Below are 25,916 nucleotides of genomic sequence, written 5' to 3'. Positions count from 1 at the left end.
TTTTTTAACATTTCATAAATAATATCTTTTATAAGTTTCTTGATGATTTTATTGTCTGTTATTTCGATGATATTCTAATCTACTCTAAAAATGTAAAAAAATATGACCTTCATATTTGTTGTGTGTTAAAAAAACTTAGAGATGCAATATTATATGAAAGCTAAAAAAATGTGTATTCTATACTACTAAAGTTGATTTTTAGAATACATTATTTTCAACAAAGGATTAATGATGGATCTTAAGAAGATTCAAACTATCATGGAATAGAAGGTTCTAAAAATTGTCAGAAATGTGTAATATTTTTTGGAATTTGTAAATTATTATTGATCTTCACCAATAATTTTTTTTAAATTACAACTCTTTTTACATGCTTGACATATAAAAACAAATTTGAATAGAGCAAAGGAACTAAAATATCTTTTGAAGCCTTAAAGACAACATTTATTTCTGTATCAATTTTATATTGTGTTGATTTTTCCAAGATATTCTTCATAGAAATAAATGCATCAAACTTTGCTATGAGTGTTGTCTTATTAAAAATGAAAGCAGATGGTAGCCTTTCATTCCAAGAAATTTTTAGCACTCAAAATTAACTATGAGGTCGAAAATAAAGAACTTCTTACAATTGTAGATTTATTTCAAGAATGGCGTCGTTGTCTAAAAGGCACTTCTAATCCAGTTATTATATATACGGATCACAAGAACCTCAAGTACTTCATTTCAGTATATATTTTGAATCATTGCAAAAATTATTGGAACATGTTTTTATTAAGATTTGATTTTAAGATCACCTATAGATTCAAAAAATAATAAGGTTTATGAAATGGCCATTCTAGATATTCTTATCTTGACCAAAAGAAGGAGATGCAACTTTTAATCAACAAAGAATGATTTTTTTGAAGCCAAATCATTTTCATCTTTGATTAATAAAATCAACATTGATTTTTGATTCAATCTTTGTTAAGCAAATTAAATCAAGTATGTCTTTTGATCCTCTTCTTTGTGATATTAAGAATAATTCTTTTAAGTATTATGATACTTTCAAGTTTGAATTTAAAAATAATCTACTCTATTTTGAAGAATTATTATACATTCTAAAAGATAAAGTGACATTTTAAGAGCCTCTTTGAAGGTTATACATAACTTTTAGAATGTATAATCATTCTTACATGCATATTTTTAAGAATGATTATACATTCTAAAAGTTTATATGTAATAATTTAATATATTTTTTTATTCAATAAATATCTTTTTTTTTCTAATTATAATTATCAATTACAACTAGATATTTTTGACTTTTCAAAAGTTGATAATCTTGTGACAAAAGATTTGGCAATTTTTTTGTTAAAACTACATACAACAATGAAGGCACAATTAAAAGAAGCTCAAGAACAACAAAAGATCAATGCAGATGCCTATTGCAAGGAACAACTTTAATTTAATATAAGTGATAAAGTATAGCTACTTCATTGTAATATAAAGACTACTCATCTTTGTAATAAGTTGGACTATTGTAAGCTTAGACTTTTTTCTATTAGTCAATAAGTCAATCTTGTTACTTATTAATTATATCTACTAGAGTCTATGAAGATCCATCTTATATTCCATGTATCTCTTTTTGATTGATATAAGACAATAAATATCTTAGAAAGAAGACAAATGCTACTTCTTCCTTTAAAAGTGAATATTAATCAAGAATTCGAGGTAGAAGAAGTCTTAGATTCAAGGCAGTGCCAAAATATATTAGAATATTTTGTTCATTGGTGCGGATATGATATTAATGAATCCATATAGAAGCTAGCAAAGAATCTTGCAAATGCAACAAATAAGGTTGAGGTTTTTCATTGAGGATATCCATCAAAATCAAGATGGAGAATAACAAATCTTTCTTATAAAAAAAATAAGAGAGAAGGAAGATAGCATTGTATCTTCTATTTTTGTTTGATATTTTTATGCATTTGTGATGGTAAAGAGATGGAGAATCAACAACCAATGGATTCAATTTAAGAAGTATCACTTGTTGATTTATCGAATAAAATATTACAATTGTCACAACCTTTAAGATGACATAATTAAGATGAAGATCCTCAAGAACGACACATCTTTTCTTAAATAGATGGTAAGATACAATTTATTTGATATGACAACCTTCGATGAGACTCTTGTTGTTTGGTAATTTTATTAGAGGCTGGAATGACTCCTAATGATGTTTCAAATATTTTATTTGAAAGAAGTTACAAAGACAACAATTAAATAACAAGGTAGTCTTTCTACCATAATATGGAACACTATTGATGGCTAAGAGGACCTATCAATAATTTTCAAAGAGAACAAAGATCAAAGTATGTGGCAAATACAATTCGCCACATCTTAGATTTCTTCAATATATGATGACCACTCCTTGTAGAACTTGTTCTTAAAAAAAGAAATAATATCATGGATATATATATATATATATATATATATATAGAATATAATATTTACCTATATGATCAAATAGAAGTAAGTAAAAATAAATTTATTTTATAATATTTTTTAAAGAAGCTTCCTAGAAGCTTGATAGATGCTACTTTGACTTTACATATATTTGTAGTTGATTGGTAGAATAAAAACTTGATCAATAAGTTAACTATGTATTGATAGCTTACGGAATAAACTAATTATATAACATATATATAAAAACCTTTTCTTGCAAGTTAAGATATGTGTCTTGCAAAGTCAACATGTTTTAGAGATCTTATAAGATATTGCCATGTAGCTCTTAGTTGAGAGTGTATATTGAAGCAAGAATAAAGCATTCTTCATTCTTGTTTCAAGGCTTTTTAGTCTATTTGTCTTTTACAATAACTATTCTAATTTAATACTATATCATCTTTGAATTATTTTTTAGTCTTTTTAAGTATCATAAGAGTTTATTGACATTTTAATTCTTTGAGGTTTATGTCCTTGACAAAAGATAAGAGCCTTTAAGCTACCAAAAGAAAAAAGATATATTTGCAAACATCCTTCTAGAAGTAATTTCTAAAAAAAATAAATCTCTTAAGAAAAAAACTATCAAATTGTATGTCAATGAAGACATAGATTCTTGAAAGAAAAAAAAGATATAAGGGCCAAAAAATTTGACCCTCTTACTTGCTTATTTGTTTAAATAAATCTATGGAAAACAAAAGAAGTAAGATTTGGAGCCAAGACTATGGCAATTTGAAAATGCTATGGCAAGTTGACAATGGAGTAGTTGGACAGACTACCATCCTCACTCCAAAGTTATCCTTGTTGAGAGATACAAGCTGAGGTGTGGATTAGTTTGTAATTAGGAATTAAATCTCGGATGCCTTAAAGAAAGGACTTGAGACTCAATTTTCTTTAGAAATCCGAACCATGATTTAGGTTTGTTTTAGAAGATTGAAGTCAATTTGGAAGTGAGAGGATAATTCCAAAAGTGATCCTAGGTAGTGGCATCTAAAGGAGACATTATGGAGTAGAGCCATGATGAGACCTCCAAAGCATGTCCAACTAGAAATGAAGTTATAATGCAATGCATTATAAGTTGTACTATATCTTAGCATAGAGTTTAGAGTGTGATGTTGTGCTATGGTATGATTCTGAATTAAATTTCGACTATTTTTAGAAATAAAATTTAATACTATTTGTATTTGATTTAGAATCAAGTAGAAATTTTTCAAAGCTATTTTGAAATTTTTTTGTGTAAATTTTTATGTAAATAATATTGCTTTCGTTGAATGATTTCAGTGATTGAATAAAGACTCAAATTAAAGTAGTGTTACAAATACCACTAAAAAAAGAGCATAAAAATTTGAAGAATAAAAAAAAATCAACAATTTTATATCCACATTGCAAGAAGATGGGACATTAGGGATTAAAATATTTTACAAAAACCAATAAATATAGGCCATCATACAATATAAGAAGAATTTATGAGAATAAAAAATCAAAATAGAAATTTGAAGATATAAAAAAAATGCTTCTATTATTTTATGCTCATGTATATTTTACATAAATATATTACTCCAAAAAATCATCCAACCTAGAAGTAACAAAAGATCCCATATGAATCATTACTAGAGGTGCAACTCATCACTTAGCTCACAACAAATTCTTATTAATTACTTTTGAATAATTGCCATGAAAAAATAATTATGTACATCTTGGCAATGACAATATTCTTTCAATTTATGGATAAGATAATATATAAAATTCTATGATAAATAGACAATCGTTTTGGCTCAATAATACATTATATATTTCTCATCTACACAAGAACTTGGTTTTGGTAAGTGACTATGATATATAACGCTATGGCATATCTATAAAATATTATATGTATAGACTTTTTGCCAAAGATAATTCTACAATTACATCTTGTCTCTTTCAAAATTATTTATATATTCTTAGTCATATACTATTATAAGATACAAAAATAGATTCCAACCTAACTATTATTCAGGGCAATGACTCACAAAAAAAAATCTCCCTTTATATTTTATTCAAATTTAGTTCTTATCCTTTTGAATTTTGAGTATATAATATCTTTATTAAATTCTTTCAACTTGTGTATCACTAATTGGGATATATAAGTACCAAGAGATTATGACAACTTGCCACTAATAAATCTATAATAAGTCTATCCATTAAAAGTGATCTTTGAAAATTAAGCCTAACATGTGTCACAGACCTACTCATGTAAGCTAGTAATTACATATATAAATAGGTAGAAGTAAGTAAAAGTAGATAAAAGTAAGTTAATTCTATAGTATTTGATATAGAAGCTTCTTAGAAGCTTTATAGATGCTGCTTTGTCTTTATAGGTGTCTTGAATTGACTTTTTGGGATTAAAAACGTGGTCAACAAGTTAGCCATGTGCCACACATGTTGTTAGCTTGAAGACCAAGCTAACTATGTGGCCCACATGTAGAAAAACTTGCCTTGTAAGTCAAGGCATATGTCTTACAAAGTCAACACATATTGGAGGTCCTATAGAACGTCGCCACATAGCCCCTAGTTAGATAGTATATATAGAGACAAGAGTGAAGCCTTCTTCACTCTTGTCAATTCCTTTCTTGCTTCCAATCTAATTTCAAGGGTCTTTAGTTTTCTTGGCTTTTGGCAATAGCTATTCCAGTTTCTCTTTCAATATACATACTTGTTTATTTATATTTTGTTATCTTTCTTTGAGTGAAGGCTCACTTGACTGAATTGCTTTTTCATCGAGTTCTTATCTTTGACAGATTGACAAGAATACACTTACAATATCAGAGCTTTGTCTTTTCTTGATTAAGAGTGGATTATTCCTTTTTCTTGATAAGACATAAGCATATTAAGAATTGCAGATTACCCTCTTTTAAACTGATATTATTTTTAGTATTTTCTTTATTCTCAAGTCCTTTCTCTTACTTATCTTGAGTAATATTAGACATTTTTTTTTCTAGGTGTTACCATAGCAGAGCTTGTCAAATTGAAGAGTGCAATGACACAAACGCAAGAACAAGTGAGGCAATTAATGCTTGTGATGCATCAACTTAACTTACCAATAGAAGGAAGAACAAGAATAACAGAAAGTGGAGATGTAGAGATGGTCAGAGCTACTTCAACATCTACATCGAATCATGCCTCTTCTTCCATGGTAGAACATCAATCAAATACTAGAGAACCAAGAATTATCTTATCCGAGAAATTTGATGGTACGAAATCAAAGTTTCAAGGATTCATCAATTAAGTACAATTGACAATTGAACTTCAATCCCAAAGCTATCCAATTCCAGGATCACAAGTCAAGTTTATTGGAATACTACTTTCCGATTCTGTATTATCATGGTTTTCATCTTTTCTTGAATGATAAGATCCAATATTGGATAATTTAGAAGCTTTCTTGGTGGAATTTCGATCTATGTATGGAAAACATGATATAGTTCATGTTGCAATAAATAAGATCCATATCTTAAAACAAGAAAATCGATCTGTAACAACATATGCTTCACAATTTTGACTACTTGCGATTGATACCAAGTGGGATGATGTTGCACTCATTAGCCAATTCTTTTATGGACTACAATATGAAATAAGAAAATTGATGCTCAATTTATCCAATACTCAAACATTGAGTCAAGCAATTGATTTTACTGTAAAATGTGACAATCAACTTTTTGAATTTCGATCTGAGAGTCACATAAGTAGGCCTCAATATTATTACAATTCAATGGCAACACCTACGTCTTCTCAACACATATCTTCACAAGTAAAAGATATGCAAATCGATGTAATACGTTTCAACCCTCTTATTGAACAAGAAAAGACTCGTTGTTGTCAAGAAGGATTATGTTTATTTTGTGGAGAATCAAAACACACTGCTCAATATTATCCAAAGATATGACACAACTACAAAATGAGGAATATGGCTGTCAAAGAAGATAATATGTCAGAAAACGAGTTTGTCCAGCTACAATAGGGACCGTGCGACTAGAACCTTGCACAACATCTAGTAAAGGTCCTATTTTTTCCTCAAAACCCTCTCCTTGTTTTACATTAAATGTTATTTTAGGACCTAAACATTACAAAGCCTCTGTCTTGTTAGATTCAGGAGCCTCAGCGAGTTTCTTAGATGAAGAATTTACTAAAAGACATAGCATATCTTTAATAAAGAAAACTAAACATGTTCATGTAGAAGTCATAGATGGTCTTCTATTGTCTTCTCAAGATATTACTAACGAAACCCTTCCTATAGAAGTAATAATCAATGATCATAATAGCTTTGTAGTATTTAATATCATTAGATCTCCCTCTAATCGAGTCATTTTAGGTTTATCATGGTTAGAAAAATACAACCCTCAAATAGATTGGATTTTTCAAACTCTTACTTTCTCTAAAAGTATAACTACCAGTGTAGTTAATTAAGTAGAGAGTCATAAGTCCAGTTTAATTAAACCCGTGTTTATAGGTACAAGAGCTTTCTTGCATGGTGCTATGAAAGAATCACCATATATTATTTATGCCACATCCGTTTCTAACGGTGCAAAGATTTCATGTGGCATTCCAAGCCAATATCAAGAATTTCAAGATATATTTGAAAAAAAGAATGTGGATACACTCCCAAAACATCATCCCTATGATTGCACAATTGACCTTCAAGAAGGAGCACAACTGCCATTTGGACCAATCTACAATTTATCACAAAAAGAGCTAATTGAACTCAAGGAATATAGTGAAGAAAATCTAGCCAAGAATTTCATACGCCATTCTAAAACTCCGGCAAGAGCTCCAATTCTATTTGTAAAGAAAAAAAATGGATTATTGCGGATGTGTGTTGATTATCGAGGACTAAACAAGATTACCATCAAGAACAGGTATCCACTACCTTTAATATCTGGACTTCTTGATCAGCTCAATCAAGCTAAGATTTATACAAAAATAGATCTCCGGGGAGCATACAATCTAGTACGCATCAAAGAAAGAGATGAATGGAACACTGCATTTCGAACTAGGTATGGACATTTTGAATACAATGTCATGCCTTTTGGACTTACAAATACACCAGCAATTTTTCAACATCTAATGAATGATATTTTTTAAGAGTTTTTGGACGATTTTGTGGTCTGTTATGTAGATGATATCTTGATCTATTCTAAGAATGCAGAAGAACATGAACTTCATGTTCGTCGTATCTTATAAAAATTAAGAGATGTAGGACTCTATGCCAAGATAGAAAAGTGTGTATTCCACACTACTCAAGTCAATTTTCTTGGTTACATCATTTCAAATGATGGACTTATGATGGATCCTAAGAAAGTTCAAACTATTACAGATTGGAAGATCCCAAAAACGGTAAGAGATGTCCAATATTTTTTGGGATTTGTCAACTACTATCGGATCTTCATCAAAGACTTTTCTTGGATGTAGCTCTACTTACACGTTTGATTTGTAAAGACAAACTCCAATAAAATCAAGAAGCAGAAGTTGCTTTGGAATCTTTGAAGACAACGTTTATTTATGCACCAATCTTGTATTGTGTTGATTTTTTCAAAGTATTCTTTATGAAAACACATGCATTAGACTTTACTCTGGGTGTGGTTTTGTCACAAATGGGAACAGATGACAAACTTCATCTAATAGCCTTTCATTCAAGAAAATTCTCAACAGCAGAAATCAATTATGAGATCCATGACAAAGAACTTTTTACAATTGTAGATTCTTTTCAAGAATGGCGTCATTATCTAGAAGGCGCTTCCAATCCAGTCACCGTGTATACGGATCATAAGAACCTCGAGTATTTCATATCAGCATGCGTATTAAATTGTCGTCAAGCTTGTTGGAGCATGTCTTTATCAAGATTCGAGTTCATCATCACTTATCGGCTAAGAAAAAAACAAGGTTTGTCCGATGCCTTGTCTAGACGTTCTTATCTTGCACCAAAAGAAGGAGATGCAGCTTTTAAGCAATAAAGAATGGTTCTCTTCAAGCCGGAGCAATTTCATCTTTGAGTAATATAATCAACATTGACTGTTGATTTAACTTTTCTCAAGCAAGTCCAATTAAGTATGTCTTTAGACCCTCTTGTTCATTATATTAAGAATAATTCTTCTAGATCTCATGATCCCTCTAAATTCGAGTTCAAGAACAACCTACTCTATTTCGAAGGATGCCTATATGTTCCAGAAGGAGAAGCACGTTTATGTATTCTTCAAGCTCATCACGACTTCCCAGCAGCAGGACACTTTGGATACAAGAAGACTTTAGAATTGATATCTAGGGATTTTTAGTGGCCTCAAATATGGAAGGCAGTCAAAGATTTTGTACAATCATGTGATGTTTGCTTAAGATCAAAAACTCCTCATCATCAACTTTTTGGACTTCTTTAGCCATTATCCATTTCAGAACAACCATGGTCTTTTATTTCTATGGACTTCATCACGGATCTTCTAATCTCAGGTTCTTATGACTCTATATTTGTGATAGTAGATCGTTTTATCAAGATGGCTCATTTTGTACCATGTACAAAATCTATCAGAAGTGAAGAAACAGCTAAGCTCTTTCTTGACAATATCTATCGCTATCATGGATTATCCAAAGATATTATATCAGATAGGGGAACTCAATTTGTATCAAGATTTTGGCGGATTCTTTTCAAGATTCTAAAAGTGGATATAAAATTATCTTCAACATTCCATCTTCAAAATGATGGACAAACGGAGCATGTTAATCAAGTTTTGGAGCAATATTTAAGATATACGATTAATTACCAACAAGATCATTGGACAACTCTTTTGCCATTGGCAGAGTTTGCATAACAATAACATAGTACATTCTTCTACAAAACAAACACCTTTCTTTACTAATTATGGTTATTATCCACGACTTGATATTTTTGACTTTTCAAAAGTTGATAATCATGCTGCGAAAGATTTGATAATTCATTTGTCAAAGCTACATGCAACGATAAAGGCGCAGTTAAAAGAAGCTCAAGAAGAACAAAAGGTCAATGCGGATGTCTATCGAAAGGAACAACCACCATTCCACTTGGGTGATAAGGTATGGCTACTTCGTCATAATATCAAGACTACTCGTCTTTGTGACAAGTTGGACTATCGAAGGCTTAGACCATTTTCTATTTCTACACAAATCAATCCAATTGAATATCGTTTACATCTACCGGAGTCAATGAAAATCCATCTAATATTCCACGTATCTCTTCTTGAACCATACAAGACAATGGACATATCCAGAAGACGATAAGCTCCACCTCCTTCTATAGAAGTGGACAATAATGAAGAGTTTGAAGTAGAAGAAGTCTTAGATTCAAGGCGGCATCGAAATAAATTAGAATATTTTGTCCATTGGTACGGATATGATATTAGTAAACACATATGGGAGTAAGTAAAGAATCTTGTAAATGTAGCAAAGGCGATGGAGGCTTTTCATTGATGACATCCATCAAAATCAAGATAAAAACCTTCTTTATAAAAGAAACAACATCTAAGCAAGATAACATTCTACTTTCAATCCTTGTTTGTAGCTTTTTTATAATTGTGATGCTTAGGAGATGGAGAACCAATAATCAGCGGATTTGACTCAAGAGCCTTCATTTGTTGACCTACTGGACGAGACATTACGATTATCGCAACCTTGAAGACGACGCAATCGAGATAAAGATCTTTAAGAATGACATATTTTTCCTTGAATAGATGGCGAGATACAACACATTTGGTATCACAACTTGGGAAGGGACTCCCGATGTTTGGTGATTTTACTAGAGATAGGAACAACTCATGATGGTATTTCAAATATTTTATTCGAAGAAAGTTATGAAGGCCTCAACAATGATCAAATAACTCGGTGGTCTTCCCATCCTTGTATGGGACACTACCAATGATTGAGAGGCCCTATCAATCATCTTCGAAGAGAACAAAGATCAGAGTATATGGTGAATACAATTCATCGTATCATAGATTTTTTCAACATATGATGACCGCTCCTCGTCGAACTCGTCCCTAGAAGGAGGGGTAATGTCATGGACCTATTCATGTAAGCCAGTAATTACATGTATAAATAGGTAGAAGTAAATAAAAGTAGATAAAAGTAAGTTAATTCTATAGTATTTGATATGGAAGCTTCTTAGAAGCTTTATAGATGCTGCTTTGTCTTTATAGGTGTCTTAAATTGACTTTTTGGGATTAAAAACGTGGTCAACAAGTTAGCCATGTGCCACACATGTTGTTAGCTTGAAGACCAAGCTAACTATGTGGCCCACATGTAGAAAAACTTGCCTTGTAAGTCAAGGCATATGTCTTACAAAGTCAACACATATTGGAGGTCCTATAGAACGTCGCCACATAGCCCCTAGTTAGATAGTATATATAGAGACAAGAGTGAAGCCTTCTTCACTCTTGTCAATTCTTTTCTTGCTTCCAATCTAATTTCAAGGGTCTTTAGTTTTCTTGACTTTTGGCAATAGCCATTCCAGTTTCTCTTTCAATATACATACTTGTTTATTTATATTTTGTTATCTTTCTTTGAGTGAAGGCTCACTTGACTGAATTGCTTTTTCATCAAGTTCTTGTCCTTGATAACATGCCTTTATGAAAAGAACGAGATATAAACTTTAAATTCTTCGCTTTGATTAAAGAAGAGAATACCTTTCTTTTAATTTTAATCAATATGTAGAAGCTCATGGTATTTAATTTCAACTTATCATAATATATATTCCTTATCAAAATGGTGTTGTGGAATAAAAAAAAATACACTCTTCTCAATGCTACAAAATATATACTCTATGCAACTAAATTATCACAATCATATTAGGATGAAGGTATCACATGCATCACATATCTTCAAAATTATTATCCTACCAATTTCATTTCAAATGATAGAACTCTCTTTGAATTATAGCAAAAAAAAAAATATATATATATATATATATATATATATATATATATATATATATATATATTCATCTTTATATTTTTGGAAGCCAATATTTTGCAAAAATTTCAAATTTTCTTTGTGTTAAATTTGATAACAAAACTTTTGAATGTATATTGCTTAGTTATAGCTTTCTTAATAGAAGATATAAGCTTCAAAGAATTACTAATGGCGTACTTCTTATATCAAAAGATGTTGTGTTTTAAGGGGAGCATGTTGCACATTTTTTTCCTAATATATACTTTTTGAATCCTCATAACTAAATAATTTTAGTAGATATGCATATTTTTTAATCTATGGACTCTTCTATTCTAAAGCCAACTCAAGGCAACTTTGGAATAATGCTCCGTGACTACCTAAGGCCTCTTCCAAGTAGTTGAGGATCTCTTCTTGATCATCTAAGGTTCCTTCTTAGTCGTTTTGGTGTAGAGAGCTTTCATAATCGCTTGGAATTTCCCTCCATAAGAAATCTTCCTAAATTTGGTGTTCCTTCTAAAAGAAAATCCATGACAAATGGTCATGAGTCCCTTAAATTGGACGTAGTCCCATAACTTGTATCAGGTAGCCATAAGTTCTTTGAGATGCAGACTCCTATCTTGTAGTAGGTAGTAGTGGCTTCTCCTTGTCCCAATCTGTAAGCTACTTGACTTTTGAGGACTCTTTTTGTTCAATTCTCTTACTCACCTCAAAGAGTATCAATTCGCCTTGGCATGTATTAGACCTCTATTTAAGACTAGAGTTCATGTTGCATCTCAACAAACATGTGTAATTTCTTCGCTTGCCTATAACTGACTCTAGATCCGATCTAAATACTCCAATAGAAGCTTATGACTTGTTTCTTATTATTCAAGTACGATACTCTTTTTAACACAATAAAGATATTTCTTTGTCACATGATCATATTGAAAATTATATCATAGAGCCTTTTCTTCTTCATATTAAACTAAGTAAAGCAATAAAGAATTTTTTTGCTTTAATTATAATTTCTACTATTTCTATTGAACTTATAAGCTATTCTCAAATAATTAATTCTTCAAAGGAATTTCAATGGCAATGGGCAATAAAAGAAGAGCTCAATTTTAATGTTGTTAATGCTACATGGTCATTTATCAAGCTTTTTATTAATTGCAAGCTCATCACTTGTAAATGGATATTTAAAATTAAGCTGAAGAATTTGGAGGTTGTGGATCGCTTCAAAACCCATCTTGTGGCCCATGAATTCAACCAAATTTTGGGTTTGGATCATAATAAAACTTTTTCAGCTATTGTTTGATTCCAATCTAATAACCTCATTGTTGCTTGAGCAATTCAACTTGATTTATATGTCTATCAAATAGATGTTAAAATGGCTTTCTTGAATGGACATCTTCAAGAAGGGATCTGTATGAAGGTTCCAAAAGGAGTCATCTCTCCTCAACCAGTTATCTTCTACCTACTGCCCAACCACCAAAGATGCCCACCATGAAGTTAATCTTTTTTCTTAGACTAATATCATCAAGTCCTTAAATTGGGCCATGATTTGCATATGGCTTGACCTTTCTTTTGTGATAAGTATGTTGAGTCAATATATGCATGCTATTGGCCCAACCCATGTGCGGGCTACTATGCATAACATGTCCAGCTAGCTACATGGTCATTTGTCCAGCACCTACAGTTAATAGGCTTGCTTGGAGAAGCAACCCCAGCCTCACCACAATATGATTAAGAGGGTGTATTAGAACAAAATATCCATTAACCATAGTAGTAGGATGAGCAATTAGGGTGACGACTAGAATTCATTCAATGGAGGGGTGCGAACTTCCAGGAGCACCTCCCTCCTTGGATTACACATGCACAAACACACACAGTTTTGTGTGCATTCAATATATTATTATTTCATTGTATCAATTGTTATTGTATTATTCATTACAGAATTATTATATTATTCTAATAGTCGAGACCAACCCAGACCAATCATCTTTGCCTGCGAGTCCATTTGTCTCATACATCCCATGCATCTGGCGGTGGCGTTACCAGACTCGGGCGACGATGTTCACGAGCTGCGTAGTTTTGCAGTCTTGCATGATCTTGATTGGAGGCAATGCGGTGTTTTGAATGCGGCGTTTGTGTTCCGCGAGCTCGCTGGTGTTGCTAGTTTCGAAGATTGGGTTAGTGTCTGGATGTCCTCCAGTCGCGGCGACGGTGTCGATGAAGTGAGGTTACGATTTCCGAGACCAGCCGACGATCACGTCACAGTGAAAGGCTAGTTTTCTTTCCGAAGCCTACATGGAAGGGATGACTTTGTGTTTTCAGTTGTTCACACAATTGGCGCGGTCGGGTGCCAACTGGTGACCCTCCTCCTGAATGACTATATCACCAATGTTGAATTTCACAACTGCCGAAGATGGGGACGGCCTCAGCTTGCAGAACTTGGACCTCAGAATTTCTGATAAATTTGACAAAAACTGGCAAAGGAATCTGTAGATGGAAGAGGTTATTACCCAAACCGATCAGGTATTTTGAAACTCGGTGTACTTCAATCAAACCATTGTCGAGGAGCGTGCTCAAAGTAGGGAGATTATCTTCCGCCAGTTTGCTATCACAAGTAGCAGGATAGCTATAATCAACCCTTGAACTGAAAAGGAAAGCTAGATCCTGGTGATGAATGCCAAACCCCTACTTGCACAGCGCGACTCGACGGAGTGATCTACTTTCTACTAGATTCGGGCGACAAGTGGCTCAATCGAGTTGTGGAAGATGGAAGACCTGTATTCTGCGTACAGGTTTCTGATACTTAAATCTGGAAAGTGATGGTGGTCGGAAGCTTTAGTGAAGTCGGTCATGTCATGTCGAATGCACTCCAACGACATAAATACTGTAATTTGTAAAAGTGCCAATGCTGTGACGGTGATATCCTCCGTCCAAAAAGCCGATGCTCTCTAATAAGTAACACTGTCTGGATACTCAATTGCGTTGACGTGGTCGCATTGTTATACGGCCCCGCCGTGATGAGCGCATTCAAGTCAATGTTCTCAATGGTGTCAATGTTATTGAATGATGTAATTTAATAGTTCACCTTTACTTGTGAGCGTTATACATACCTAGATTTTGGAATTTTACACTAGCGAGAATTACTTTCGCTGATTTAGGGACAGGATTTCTCCTCGACACTATTCAAGAGAGCTTTCATTGGCGGAGCATGTCGTAGAGACTTTGCAGTGGGCTACGTTGTTTAACATGATTTTTATTACTAATTCATGGAGCACTAGTTCCTTTAACAAAGTACGTAGATAAGATAAAGGAAATCAAAAATCAAGCTCGGGATCATATTTATCTTCAAGGAGAACCCACGGATCTGACAATATCACAAGGCTACTTCCATCGTAGTGCGCGAGCACGGAATTTCCTGTCCATGTCGTTTCCTTCTGAAAGAGAAGGGTTGTCACTGTATACGTAGCTTACTCTGATTCACTTTTAATTTGCTCCAAAGGTCTTGACTACACACGGAGAATCGATGCATTTGTCGAATCCAGAAGGGACATCGTGCGCGTCACCATCCAGAAACACCTCTAACACAGCTCCAAAAACTCTGCTCTTCAAGATGGATACAATGTCTTCATAGGTTGAGAGAGGACAGTACAGATCGCATGTCCGATGAGTTGCTAATTGCGTAGATGGGATGAGACTGTCCATGTGACAAGTGAGCTGTAACAGTGAACTGTCAAAACCCTGCGTTGACGGATTCGTTGGCTTCAAGGATAATAGACATGATAGGCGAGCTCGATTATGTACAGTTTTGCCATATTTCAAATCGCAACCTGAGTGGAGACAATTTCAACGAGCTCAATGGTGCGTTCCGTAGGAGACATCGTACACAATCTTTATAGAGGGTATAGCAAGCAAGATTGCAACACAGGGTATAGAACAATGCAGGATGGGTTCCTTCATCGCATTGGGGGGTGATCGGTAACCAGTAATAAAGTTGCAAAACACGTGTGGTCGAGGCTTCCAACAATCGGGAATAAAATCGCCCCAGAAGAAAATAGAGAACAAAGAGGAAAAATGAGGAGAGGTAGGCCTACCCCAACAGTGGATACTTGGCAAATATAACTTAAGGTTGAAAAGTTAGTACTCACTCGAAGACGAGTATATTTTCCCCAGCCGAAGTATGCACGTAAGCCCGACAATGACTACTTCGGTCAAGGCAGGTTCTGATGGTTCAGAGATATTCAAGGCACTCTCTGAGAAATACCAACATCATCTGAACATATAATTGTGTGCATTAAAGTTATTAAGTACAACAGCTACTGATGACCACTTTCGAAATGCTTAATCCTGCCACCAAGGCGGATCACCAAGCACAGAGGACTACTCGGATGCAACAAGGGGAGCAGAGTTCACCGCCCTGCAATTCTCTCTGATTTCTCCCTTTGTGCCAGCGGGAGGTCTGATATTGCCCATCTTGATGGTACTGAAGGCAAACTGTCGGAAGAAAGTCTTCTGATTGCGAGCAAAGTCCCAGACAATGGCTTGATTAATGCCCGGCGTGCTCCACAGCGTCTGATCGCTTCGGATAATACCCTCGCCTCTTCGCAAATTCTTGAAATAGTTATTGTCGAATTTTTCAGGGGTTTTAAGATCCAGGTTTTGCAATTTGAAGTCGTCTCCACCCGCTGGACACTCTTTAGCAAGGTTACTGCGGAATTCAGCGTTGGTGTCGGTGTCGTTCAGGAAGAGCCTGACAATCTGGCATCTGACTTTGCCAATTGTGTGAGCACCTGAGAATGCCACAAATGAGAGAATCAGGCATGAAAAGTGTAAATCGGTAGCTCAGTGCTACTTTGTCTAGCTCATCATATCAGTCTCTAATCGTTGCCGACTTGTCGTATCTGTACTGGAGTATAGTTTAGAATTGCAACTAGAACTTAGTACCTGAGAGTGCGATAAGATCAACTTCGTTAAGTCCTTGAAATTCAAAGTTCTTTTTTAGTTCGCTGTAATTGGCTCGAGGAGATGGTAGTCTTAAATTGGCTTCATCGCGACTTGCGTTCAGGCTGTCGAGACGACCGACGAACACTGGATATCTCTCGGACAATCCCACCTGCGACATGCAACCAGGGCCCCATGTGAACACAAACTTCCGATGAGCTTGCAGAAATTGAAAGATACAAGAAATTGTTTAACCACAGTATATCTTCCATTGTGAGTTGTGATGTGAACATCACAACGCCAGTCTGCAGAGATGAATATATTTACCTCAACAGCAGAGTCCCTCGAAGCGAGTGCAAGAATATCCGCACACGACACTGTTTTTGGACAAGCCTCCTCTAACTTGGCCTTAATACCGTCAATCACCTCAAAACCTCTTGCTGAATTGTTATTTGCGGCTGCAGTCTTTTCTCCGATGAAAGTTGCCGTATCATCCAATAGAATTGACCCATCGCATCCCTACCAAAACTCCAACTCAGCCAAGTACTTCGCAACACAAAGGCCGCAGCGCCAAAAATCTATTGCCTGTTCAAAATCGTGTAGTAACTACAATTCCAACAACATGGCCATGGAAACCGTTCTTTTGACACACATATAGTCGAGTACTAAAACCGTGCCTGTCCTTAATTTCCACAACCGAACTAGTAGTAGAGTGAGACAGTCACCACCGACCATGCTCCAGACATCATTCTGACACGACCTCGGCATCGGCGACACAGTACTCACATGGACGAAGCAATCATGAAAATGGAGGCGAACAAGGGAAGCCGCCATCCGTTTCTCGACCTTCACAGCCTTCTGAACCTCTTCCTTGACAATTGAGGAGAGTCGAGGGCACGAACGGGCGTAGTAGTCCGTGGTTAACAAACCCGAAGCTACTACAGCTTCAGCGCCGACGGTAGACACTACCGCCAGCAGCACCACAACCGACAGAACCCGCACCGCCATCACAGCTCCCGAAGCCCCCATCGCCTTCATCAACCAAGTCGAACAGTCAGTGACCCTTGCAATTCGACGTAAAAAGGCCCCAACAAGGAGAATGGGGGTTCCAGCAGCGGCCTTTTACAGTGACAGTTCTCCGGAGCTTATCGAAGAAGCCCTGTCGAAAAGCTCTCGGCTTTCCACGCAGTATGTGGGACTGAATTATGTCTCCTCTGAAAGCAATAGAATGGTTTATATTCCCTCCCCAAAGCAAGATTAATATAATTGCATCCCTCACTGCGGTGCACTGATCACGTGGGTAGGCTCAACTTCGCAACTACCTTCACCGTGCTGCTTTCCCATAGGAACGTCACTGTTTGTTTTTTTATCACTTTTTTCTGCCGTCTGCTTTCGACGCCATGTTTTGCTCCCCTTCCGTTCTCATGTTCAGCCTCCTTGTTCTTCAATCGTTATAATACATAAATAAATAAATAAATAAACAAAATTTCCATACGAATGTGAATATAAATTTGTGTACAGAGAGATTAATAATAAATTAACTCATGGAAATATTAAATCAAATAATTGCTCCACAGCAGTCAATGAACTGTACAAGTGGATTGATTCTCTAGCCAACAAGGTCAGAATCCTCTCCGTGCTGCACTTGTATTTCATAATTTGACCATGTGAGATGAGCTCTAAATCATATTGGTGAGTTCTAAGTTCATATTTGTGTGTGGCAATGGCCACCACAATTTTGCCATTGCCACCACAACCCATAAAAATTTCAATCAAACTTTAGTCAAAATTTTCTTTCTACTATCACCACAACCATTTCATCATGGTTCAATATAGATGTATATGTATGTGTACAAGTATATAGAAAAAAATATGGTGGCAGTATCCAATATATATATATATACATATATATATATATATATATAGAGAGAGAGAGAGAGAGAGAGAGAGAGAGAGAGAGAAAATGTGTATGTATGGATCTGGAAGTGAGAAGCAGTGAAATAAGTCTGCATTGGAAGAGAGGCTTTTGAGCACCCTGAGACTGCAAGAAGCACAAGCACATGGGGTTTTTAATGTGGATTTCAAACATGGTCAGGTGTGCCAGTACTACTAAGTTAATCTCATGACAAATCTTGATTTCTGCTTCTTAATGAAAACCTGAGCAACATTCTGAGCTCTGTTAACCTGCAATCAACACACCCCCCCCCCCTTTGTATTAAATAAATGAGAGGGACCATGGAAGAAGCAACTCCCACTGTACCCTGCTACCCAGTTTCATGTCTCTCCTGCATCCCTGTTTCTTTTTCTTTTCTTTATTATTATTATTTTTCCTCTCATAGACCCATTTCTATTATAAAATACAATAGTAAGAGGTGATAGATACTTCATGCACTAGACTTCTTTCTTTCTTTCGTAGTACCTTCGATTCTGTACCCTTCTGACAAATGAACAAGGGCCATGTTTCATAAAGACCCATTTTAGCTTTTGTTGTATGTGTGTGTGTTTTTTTTTTTTTTTTTTTTTTATTCCCCTTCTTGGAGCTCCAGTCCAGCAAGTCCTTGTGGGTGTGCAAGAAAAAGGGTTCCTTTGGGGGGATGGGGCTATTAGCACTATATCCAAAGCCCCTTCCTAGATTCGTGTTTGGTGCATTTCTATTTGCTTCTAAGCTTATTGTGAGCTGGAAGGGGGCTGATAATTTGGTGGTACCTTGTCCCACATGACCAGAACTCCTTTTCCTTTGCCTTTTGACTCTCTATCAAGTTATCCTATTTTATTGTAGAATGACTGTATCCTTTTTTTAATTTGTCTCACCCCAAGTGATAGATTTTCTTGTAATGTCTGTCTCTTTATGTTCCTTTTCAATTATTTTACAGGAATTTTTTGAAAAAATCTTTAACTTACCAAAACTCTATTGTAAAATTATAAAAATATAATATAATAATAATAATAATAATAATAATAAAAGTAATGCTATGTAACCTTTGTTATTATTCTCTGTTTCTAACATATTATTACTACTGACACAATGAAGATGTCATCAAAAAGCAGTACTAAACCACATTTGTAATCTCTATAACTACTCATCAAAAATATTGGCAACAAACGACCACACATGAAAACACACTCTACTTACATGATAATCCTGACCACTAAACAAAACACGCCACTTATCAATAACAAACATCAACATGATCTGCCTATCAAACATGCCAATTAAGAGCAAGAAAAACCAAACATGAAAATATTAGCAAACTAAATGGCATGTTTGCCACTAAACATAACCCCTAAATCCAAAGCACCAACATAATCTTTCTAACAAACTAAGCGGCATGTCTGTTAGCAAAAACTCTAGAACCTAAACAGCAACAGGATCTTATCAAAGGTGGAAAATGGTACCCACTTAGTGTAAACAAAGACCAAAAGTGTGCAATCTGATGCAGGAATGGGACCATGGCCCTTTCGCTGCAGTAGCCCACTGACTGGAGAAAGCATTGCAAGCGAGGCAGTGAAGATCCAACGACCTCATAACTCTCTGGACTCATAACTTCAAAGCCACCTTAACGTGTTTTGTGAGCGCTCTAGACTCTGCACATGGCTCAGTAGTGCACACGCGATGTGCACGTCTCCTCCTTCTCCTTCTCCTTCTCGCACTACTCTCGCGAATCAGTCAATGTTCGCTGCGGAGCACGCCGGACCCATGAAGGTGCCGATTGCAGACATCCATCGCGTAATGCAGTTGGTTTGGCTCGTGCGCATCAACAGATCATGGCGTTGAGTCTATCATCGACCGCGGTGTTTTTAATAAATACTTGGGTCAATTTAATAATTTCTTATATTTCTGTACTTAGATTGATAGATATATATCAATGAAGATTGTTTGAATTGTTAGTAGTGCAGCACATTAGGTATCATCAAGCTTTGTTGTGTATTTACACCTCTCCATTGAATTGCATTGAAAAAGTTGAATGTTAGTGGTTGAAAATCAAGATGATTAGCAAATACCAAAGCAAGTAATGGAAGTAGAGACACTAGATAGATCTAATTGTTGAGTATGCATTTTTAATTTTGTACTTGTTATGTTCTCTTAAGAAAAAGTAACCACAGATGAGTTACAAATAAAATTGAAGCCTTTAAAGTAAATAAAAATAAAGTAAAAGCATTTCCAAATCTTCACATGTATAAAAGATTTATATATGTATACAAATACATAATAAAATAAAAAATTTGCCATTGTTTTCTATCAACTAATTGATATGAAATGTTAACATATATATTTTTCCACTTGGAATTGAATTTTTTTTGTTATGTAGACATTTTGAATTTTTCAATTATTTTAACTCTGTAATGCATGATTTGTTTTTAAATATGAATAAAATTAATTAGCAATAAAGTCGACTATTTTACATATAAATATCTTAAATAGATACAAAATTTTAAAATTCAAATATATAATGTTAAATTGGTGTTACTTTTAGTATGTATGAATATATTATGATAAATTAATTAATTAATTAAAATAAATTTTTCAATTAATGTTCTAAATTTTTAAATTTTACACTTTTTATTTATCTTATTTTTTAATAAAAATAATAATATGAATTCATCAAATAGTTATAAAAAATATTTTTTAATTAAATTATATAATAATTAAATAATAAAATTATAAAGAAATTATTAACAAAATTTTAATTTTACATACTATAATTCTAAAAAAAATTATAAAAATAATAATTAAACATGTATACAACATATTATTTTAGAAAGCTATTGTAGCCTTGTATATTGTAATATTAAATAAATATTTAAAAATACTATTATTAGTCTTGTTAATTTTTTTTAAATATTATCTACTTTGTAACTATTGAATACACTTGTATACAATTAATTACATCTACTTCTTTTAGATTGTTTTAAACTATAGTAGCAATAATGATAGATTTTTTTTCTTATCAATCAATCTCTAGTGCTTTTAGGTGATTTTTGGTTGTAAAATTTAAATTGAAAATTGGATAACCTTCTCTAGTCAAAAGTTAATTAAAACATTAATATAAGTATATTGAAATCATTTAAATGTATATTTTATAGATATTTATATTTATGTGTGATCAATTTTATGCTTTCAAGATTAAAAAATATACATATCTGAAAAGTACGTAAATTTTAAACTTTTTAGATATCTGAATGTTTAAGTAAAAAATTTATATGATAATTTAAAATTTTAATTCTTTAAAAATATACGAAATATTTTCAAAGTTCCTAAAAGCAATTGATCTGATTAATTTATTTTTTATATGTTAAATTAACTTTTAGTATTTATCACAAATATATTTTATTTTTAGATTTATTTTTAGTGCTTTTAAACAATTTAAGTCTTTGAATGTACCTCAAAATGCTAATTGTATGCTTATAAGTTTATTTTTTCTTGATATTAATTTTTTTTAAAACATCAGAATTTTTCTTTCAAAGTTAAATATACATCAATATTTCATAAACCACAAAAATAAAAATCCGAAAAATAAACAAATTTACATCCAACACCAACTTTATTTTAAACTAAGATTATTTGATTTCATATTTGACTTTTGGTATTATGAAAATCAAAATCTAACCATTTTATTTAGTCTATAAAATAAAACATAAATAGATTGTAATTAATATATATTTATTTTTATCATATCTAATTATGAGTATTATAATTTATTTATTTTAATCCTATCTACTTATTCTTTTTGATTCTACCTCAATAAATCTTTAAATACTTCATCATAAGAAGGTTTTTTGCACTTATCCAAATCTAAGTAGATCTAGTAAATCAAATAACATGTTTGTGTAGTTGTATATTAAATAAGAAATTAATTATCTTTCTTTGTCAAATATATAGTATAAAAATTAATATTTCTTTTGTTAATAAGTTATTAAAATCATTAGAAATAATAAATAAATAAATAAGCTATTTGAGATATTTATTTTAAATTTTATTTAACATTCTTGAAATTGAAAATTTTCTACTTTTTAATATATTCATATCAAACCAATTAAAATAATATTCATGTAGTTCAAGAGAAGTTATATTAGCATCATAGATTTTAGAATTTTAAAAATGGATGCCAAATTTGTTAAATATAAAATAAGCAAGGCATCAAAACTAAGAATTATTTTTATATTGAATAAAATTACAAATTTGCACAGCTTGATCCTCCAACAAATACTTTCTAAGTCAAAGTGCAATACATTGTTCTAACCTCATTACACTCATGAATTTGAAATTGAAATTTGTGCTTGCAATGTTCAAAGGGTTGTATCTTTGATTTAGTATTTATTCTATGTGCATGGTAGTTGTGAAGATATAGATGGATCCGATATGAAGTGCCAATGCATTGTGAATGTCTAATTTTATAAGCAACCATCTCACAAAGAAAACTATCATAGTCATAAAAAGCACTAGCATTCTATTGAATGGAAAGTGTGTAATTTATTGACCAACAAAGCAAAAAAATTATGTTCTATAAATAAGAAGAAGTTAACCATCAACACATTCTTAGATAGCTTCAATGATGACTTGCACTTTGAGATTTTGGCTTTGATCATTGAAAAGATCATTAGTGATGCATTCTTCTATCCAAATGACTATAAAGAAGATGACTCCAAAGCCATCACAAAATAGAACATATTAAAAATGTTCTCTCAACAACCGAACAGTTTATATTTCATCAAGATTAAGAATCCCTTCAAATTCAAATTCTCTTTGAAGCATACATTAATTAGTCTCTTCTTTCATTAGATTGCTATGGCCATCAATCATCATAAAGACAAATTCAAGAATCCAAAACTAGATGGTTTCAACAACCACATAGTCAGCTAGTTTGTTTGTGTTCTCATGGGCATAAACATAAAAATCACCTCTAACATTCCTAATAATACATCTATATGATCCTTTTTCCTAATTGGAGACAGATCCTATCACCAAGGGATATTGTTTTCTAATATCCAAATCCGAGTTTGTATCAATGGTGTGCTCTACAACTTACATTTGATTGTCGTTCCTATTTTCAATCATCATATTGTCTTGAACATCATCTTACTATTCTGCAAAATGTTTGACAACATATATTTCAATTTGCATAGCAAACTTATTACCTTCAACTTAGATAGCAAAAACACCATGACATGTTAGCATAGTGGCATAGCCATCCTTTTTGACAAGAAAGCAACCAACTACTATAGTGAGTTGCGGAGAAGAATCTAGTATTTGCACCAACATCGCCCTAGTAGATAATGTATGCCATGGAACATCCCATGTTGAAAAGATGTAATATTACAATGGTCAACATACACTCTCTATATATGATTTTGTTGTTGTTGACTACAAAGATCAAGATTTTGATTGTGAATCTATGTGTGATGATAAGAATTGAATTGATTGACATCAATCACATATTTTTAGATGCTTCTTGATTTTACATGTACAATCATTCGTGGATAAAATTAAAGAATATTCTTATACATATCTATGATCAAGAATCATGGATCCACAATATATTTGCATTGTTGTCAACTCAAGAAAAGTTCCATATGCTTCTAAAAATTGCTGAATTTACAATATGTTTGATTGAGAGGATCTTAGGCATTCAAGCAAAGCCAGACATTGATAATAATATTTTGATAGAGGATGTCTCACCTATAATATCTATAATGCTTATCAAAATATGAACATGTACATTCATCACCAATATTCTTGATACTCATCACAATCACATCAAAAAGCACTGATTAGAAGTCAATATAGAACAAATTGAAACTAGTCACATGTATTTAGTCAAAACAAAGAACAGCAAGACAACGACCAAAGCCTCCATCAATTGCCACAATCATAAGACCATCTTTAACAATGCTTGGGGCAATGTTAAGGGTTGATTCATGTACCTTTGCAACTTTTGTAGAGGATTGGCTAATCTATTTACAAATATAACATCAATCGAGTAGGATTTTTCAATCTTGAAGTGAAAAAAATACAAGTTTTTTTTTCCAATTGCTAACTAATTTGGCTCTAAAAGGAGTATTCTAAATAAAACAATATGAAATTCTTTTTAGTATCAGGTAAAATAGATGCAATTCATTCAATATAGTTGATTCCCCTTCTCAAAACAACATTGATTCTCCAGTATAAACCATTGTTTTTCATTTGTTATTAAAAATGCCATATTTCATCATTAATTGGCACAAATTTAAGTTAATTTTGGTAATTTTGGCATTTGCCAAAATTTATGAGGTCATTGTTATACCTATCTTATTATTTATGTATCAAGCTTCATATTTTATTATACTTGCTATAGATTGTACTTCATATAAAATTAATCAAATACATTTATCTATTGAATTCAAAAATCCACAAATAGAATATTTTCAATAGAAAATTGTAGTAATTCTAATACATAAAACTTTCATACATAGTTAATATTATGATATCACAAAAAAATCTATATAATAAAATTTGGTCAAGTGAATGTTAAAGAATATGTATAGTAAGAGAGAAATTTATCTAATTATTTAAATGCTAATGTTTTTCTTACAACTTTCATAGAATATAATTGATTTATTATTTTACAAAATACTTTGAAGATATTAAAATAAATCATATAAAAATTATGTTAGCCACATTTTTCTTTTTGGCATACATTGTTGTTTAGTAAGCAAGTAATTCTTGCTTCACTATAAAATCTTTTAAAATTGAATTTTTGAAATTGATTCATAAAAATCAAACTGCCTACTTAATAATTTATTTATCTTCCTATGTATCAGAAATCAACTCACCTATAAAAATTTACTGAAAATGTATTTAGTGAAAACATTAAATAAGAAAGTAAATAAACAAATGAAATTCTCCATTATCAAAAGGAGTCACTAAACTTTGTATTAAACATGATCTCTTTTTCTTACAAATGTATTCAAAACATAAGATGAAGACCCCTATCAAAATGCAATCAAAGGGACAAAACCAGCAAAAATTAATTGATCATATCCTTTGAGCAATCATCCTTATGCTATATGGTGCAAAATCAACTATAATTATATGTTAACTAATAGCACCCAATACATCCCCAAAACAAGACTAAAAACTGTGAACCAAAGGAACACAGGACAGAAGGGGAAGTAAAAAAAATGACATAACTAGGAGTTCATTCCAACATTAGCTGTCAACGCATTATTACATTGCAGACCATTGAAGAGAGCTTTTGGGATGACAACCCAAAAGGCTGTGAACAGGAAGTATTATGTGTCAGGCTTAAAATCATGTTCAATTCGTAAGAAAAGTAAGTTGAGCTTTAAAGACAAGGGTTGAGGCAACATTCACATCAACCTAAAGAACCATATTGTGAAGTACCCAGCAAGAATTTTGCCAACGCAAGAAAATAATAAGAGCAACAAAGATGCAAGTCCCACCAGCAGTTGCGTAAAGACGTAAGCAATTGAGAGTCAAGTGCGCTATAATGCAACATGCCATGCATCTGTTCAACAAATACGTTCACCGCTTCGGTGATGTGACCAAGCACATGCTGACCAAGAAAATCTCTCAATCA

General features: G+C 32.9%; 1 protein-coding gene across 1 annotated transcript; it reads right to left on the bottom strand.

Moving 5' to 3' along the window:
- Positions 1-15,503: 15,503 nt before the first annotated feature.
- LOC112280888 (peroxidase P7) lies at positions 15,504-17,533 on the bottom strand. The gene is made up of 4 exons (XM_024516800.3): positions 17,125-17,533; positions 16,666-16,857; positions 16,342-16,510; positions 15,504-16,187 (listed from the first exon to the last, which is right to left on the bottom strand). The coding sequence occupies exons 1-4, from the start codon at positions 17,374-17,376 to the stop codon at positions 15,778-15,780; spliced, it is 1,023 nt and encodes a 340-aa protein (XP_024372568.1). The 5' UTR covers positions 17,377-17,533; the 3' UTR covers positions 15,504-15,777.
- Positions 17,534-25,916: the final 8,383 nt, after the last annotated feature.

Source organism: Physcomitrium patens, chromosome 4, assembly GCF_059467195.1.
Source record: "Physcomitrium patens ecotype Gransden chromosome 4, ASM5946719v1, whole genome shotgun sequence".
Taxonomy (NCBI): Eukaryota; Viridiplantae; Streptophyta; class Bryopsida; order Funariales; family Funariaceae; genus Physcomitrium; species Physcomitrium patens.
This window is presented reverse-complemented; position numbering and strand designations above follow the sequence as displayed.

Excerpts from the sequence above, each read along its gene's own strand:
- LOC112280888 (XM_024516800.3), bottom strand. The coding sequence starts at position 17,376 with ATGAAGGCGATGGGGGCTTCGGGAGCTGTGATGGCGGTGCGGGTTCTG. Across the intron at positions 16,858-17,124 it reads TTCATGATTGCTTCGTCCAT|GGATGCGATGGGTCAATTCT; the intron begins GTGAGTACTGTG and ends GAGTTTTGGTAG. Across the intron at positions 16,511-16,665 it reads CGAGGGACTCTGCTGTTGAG|GTGGGATTGTCCGAGAGATA; the intron begins GTAAATATATTC and ends TGCATGTCGCAG.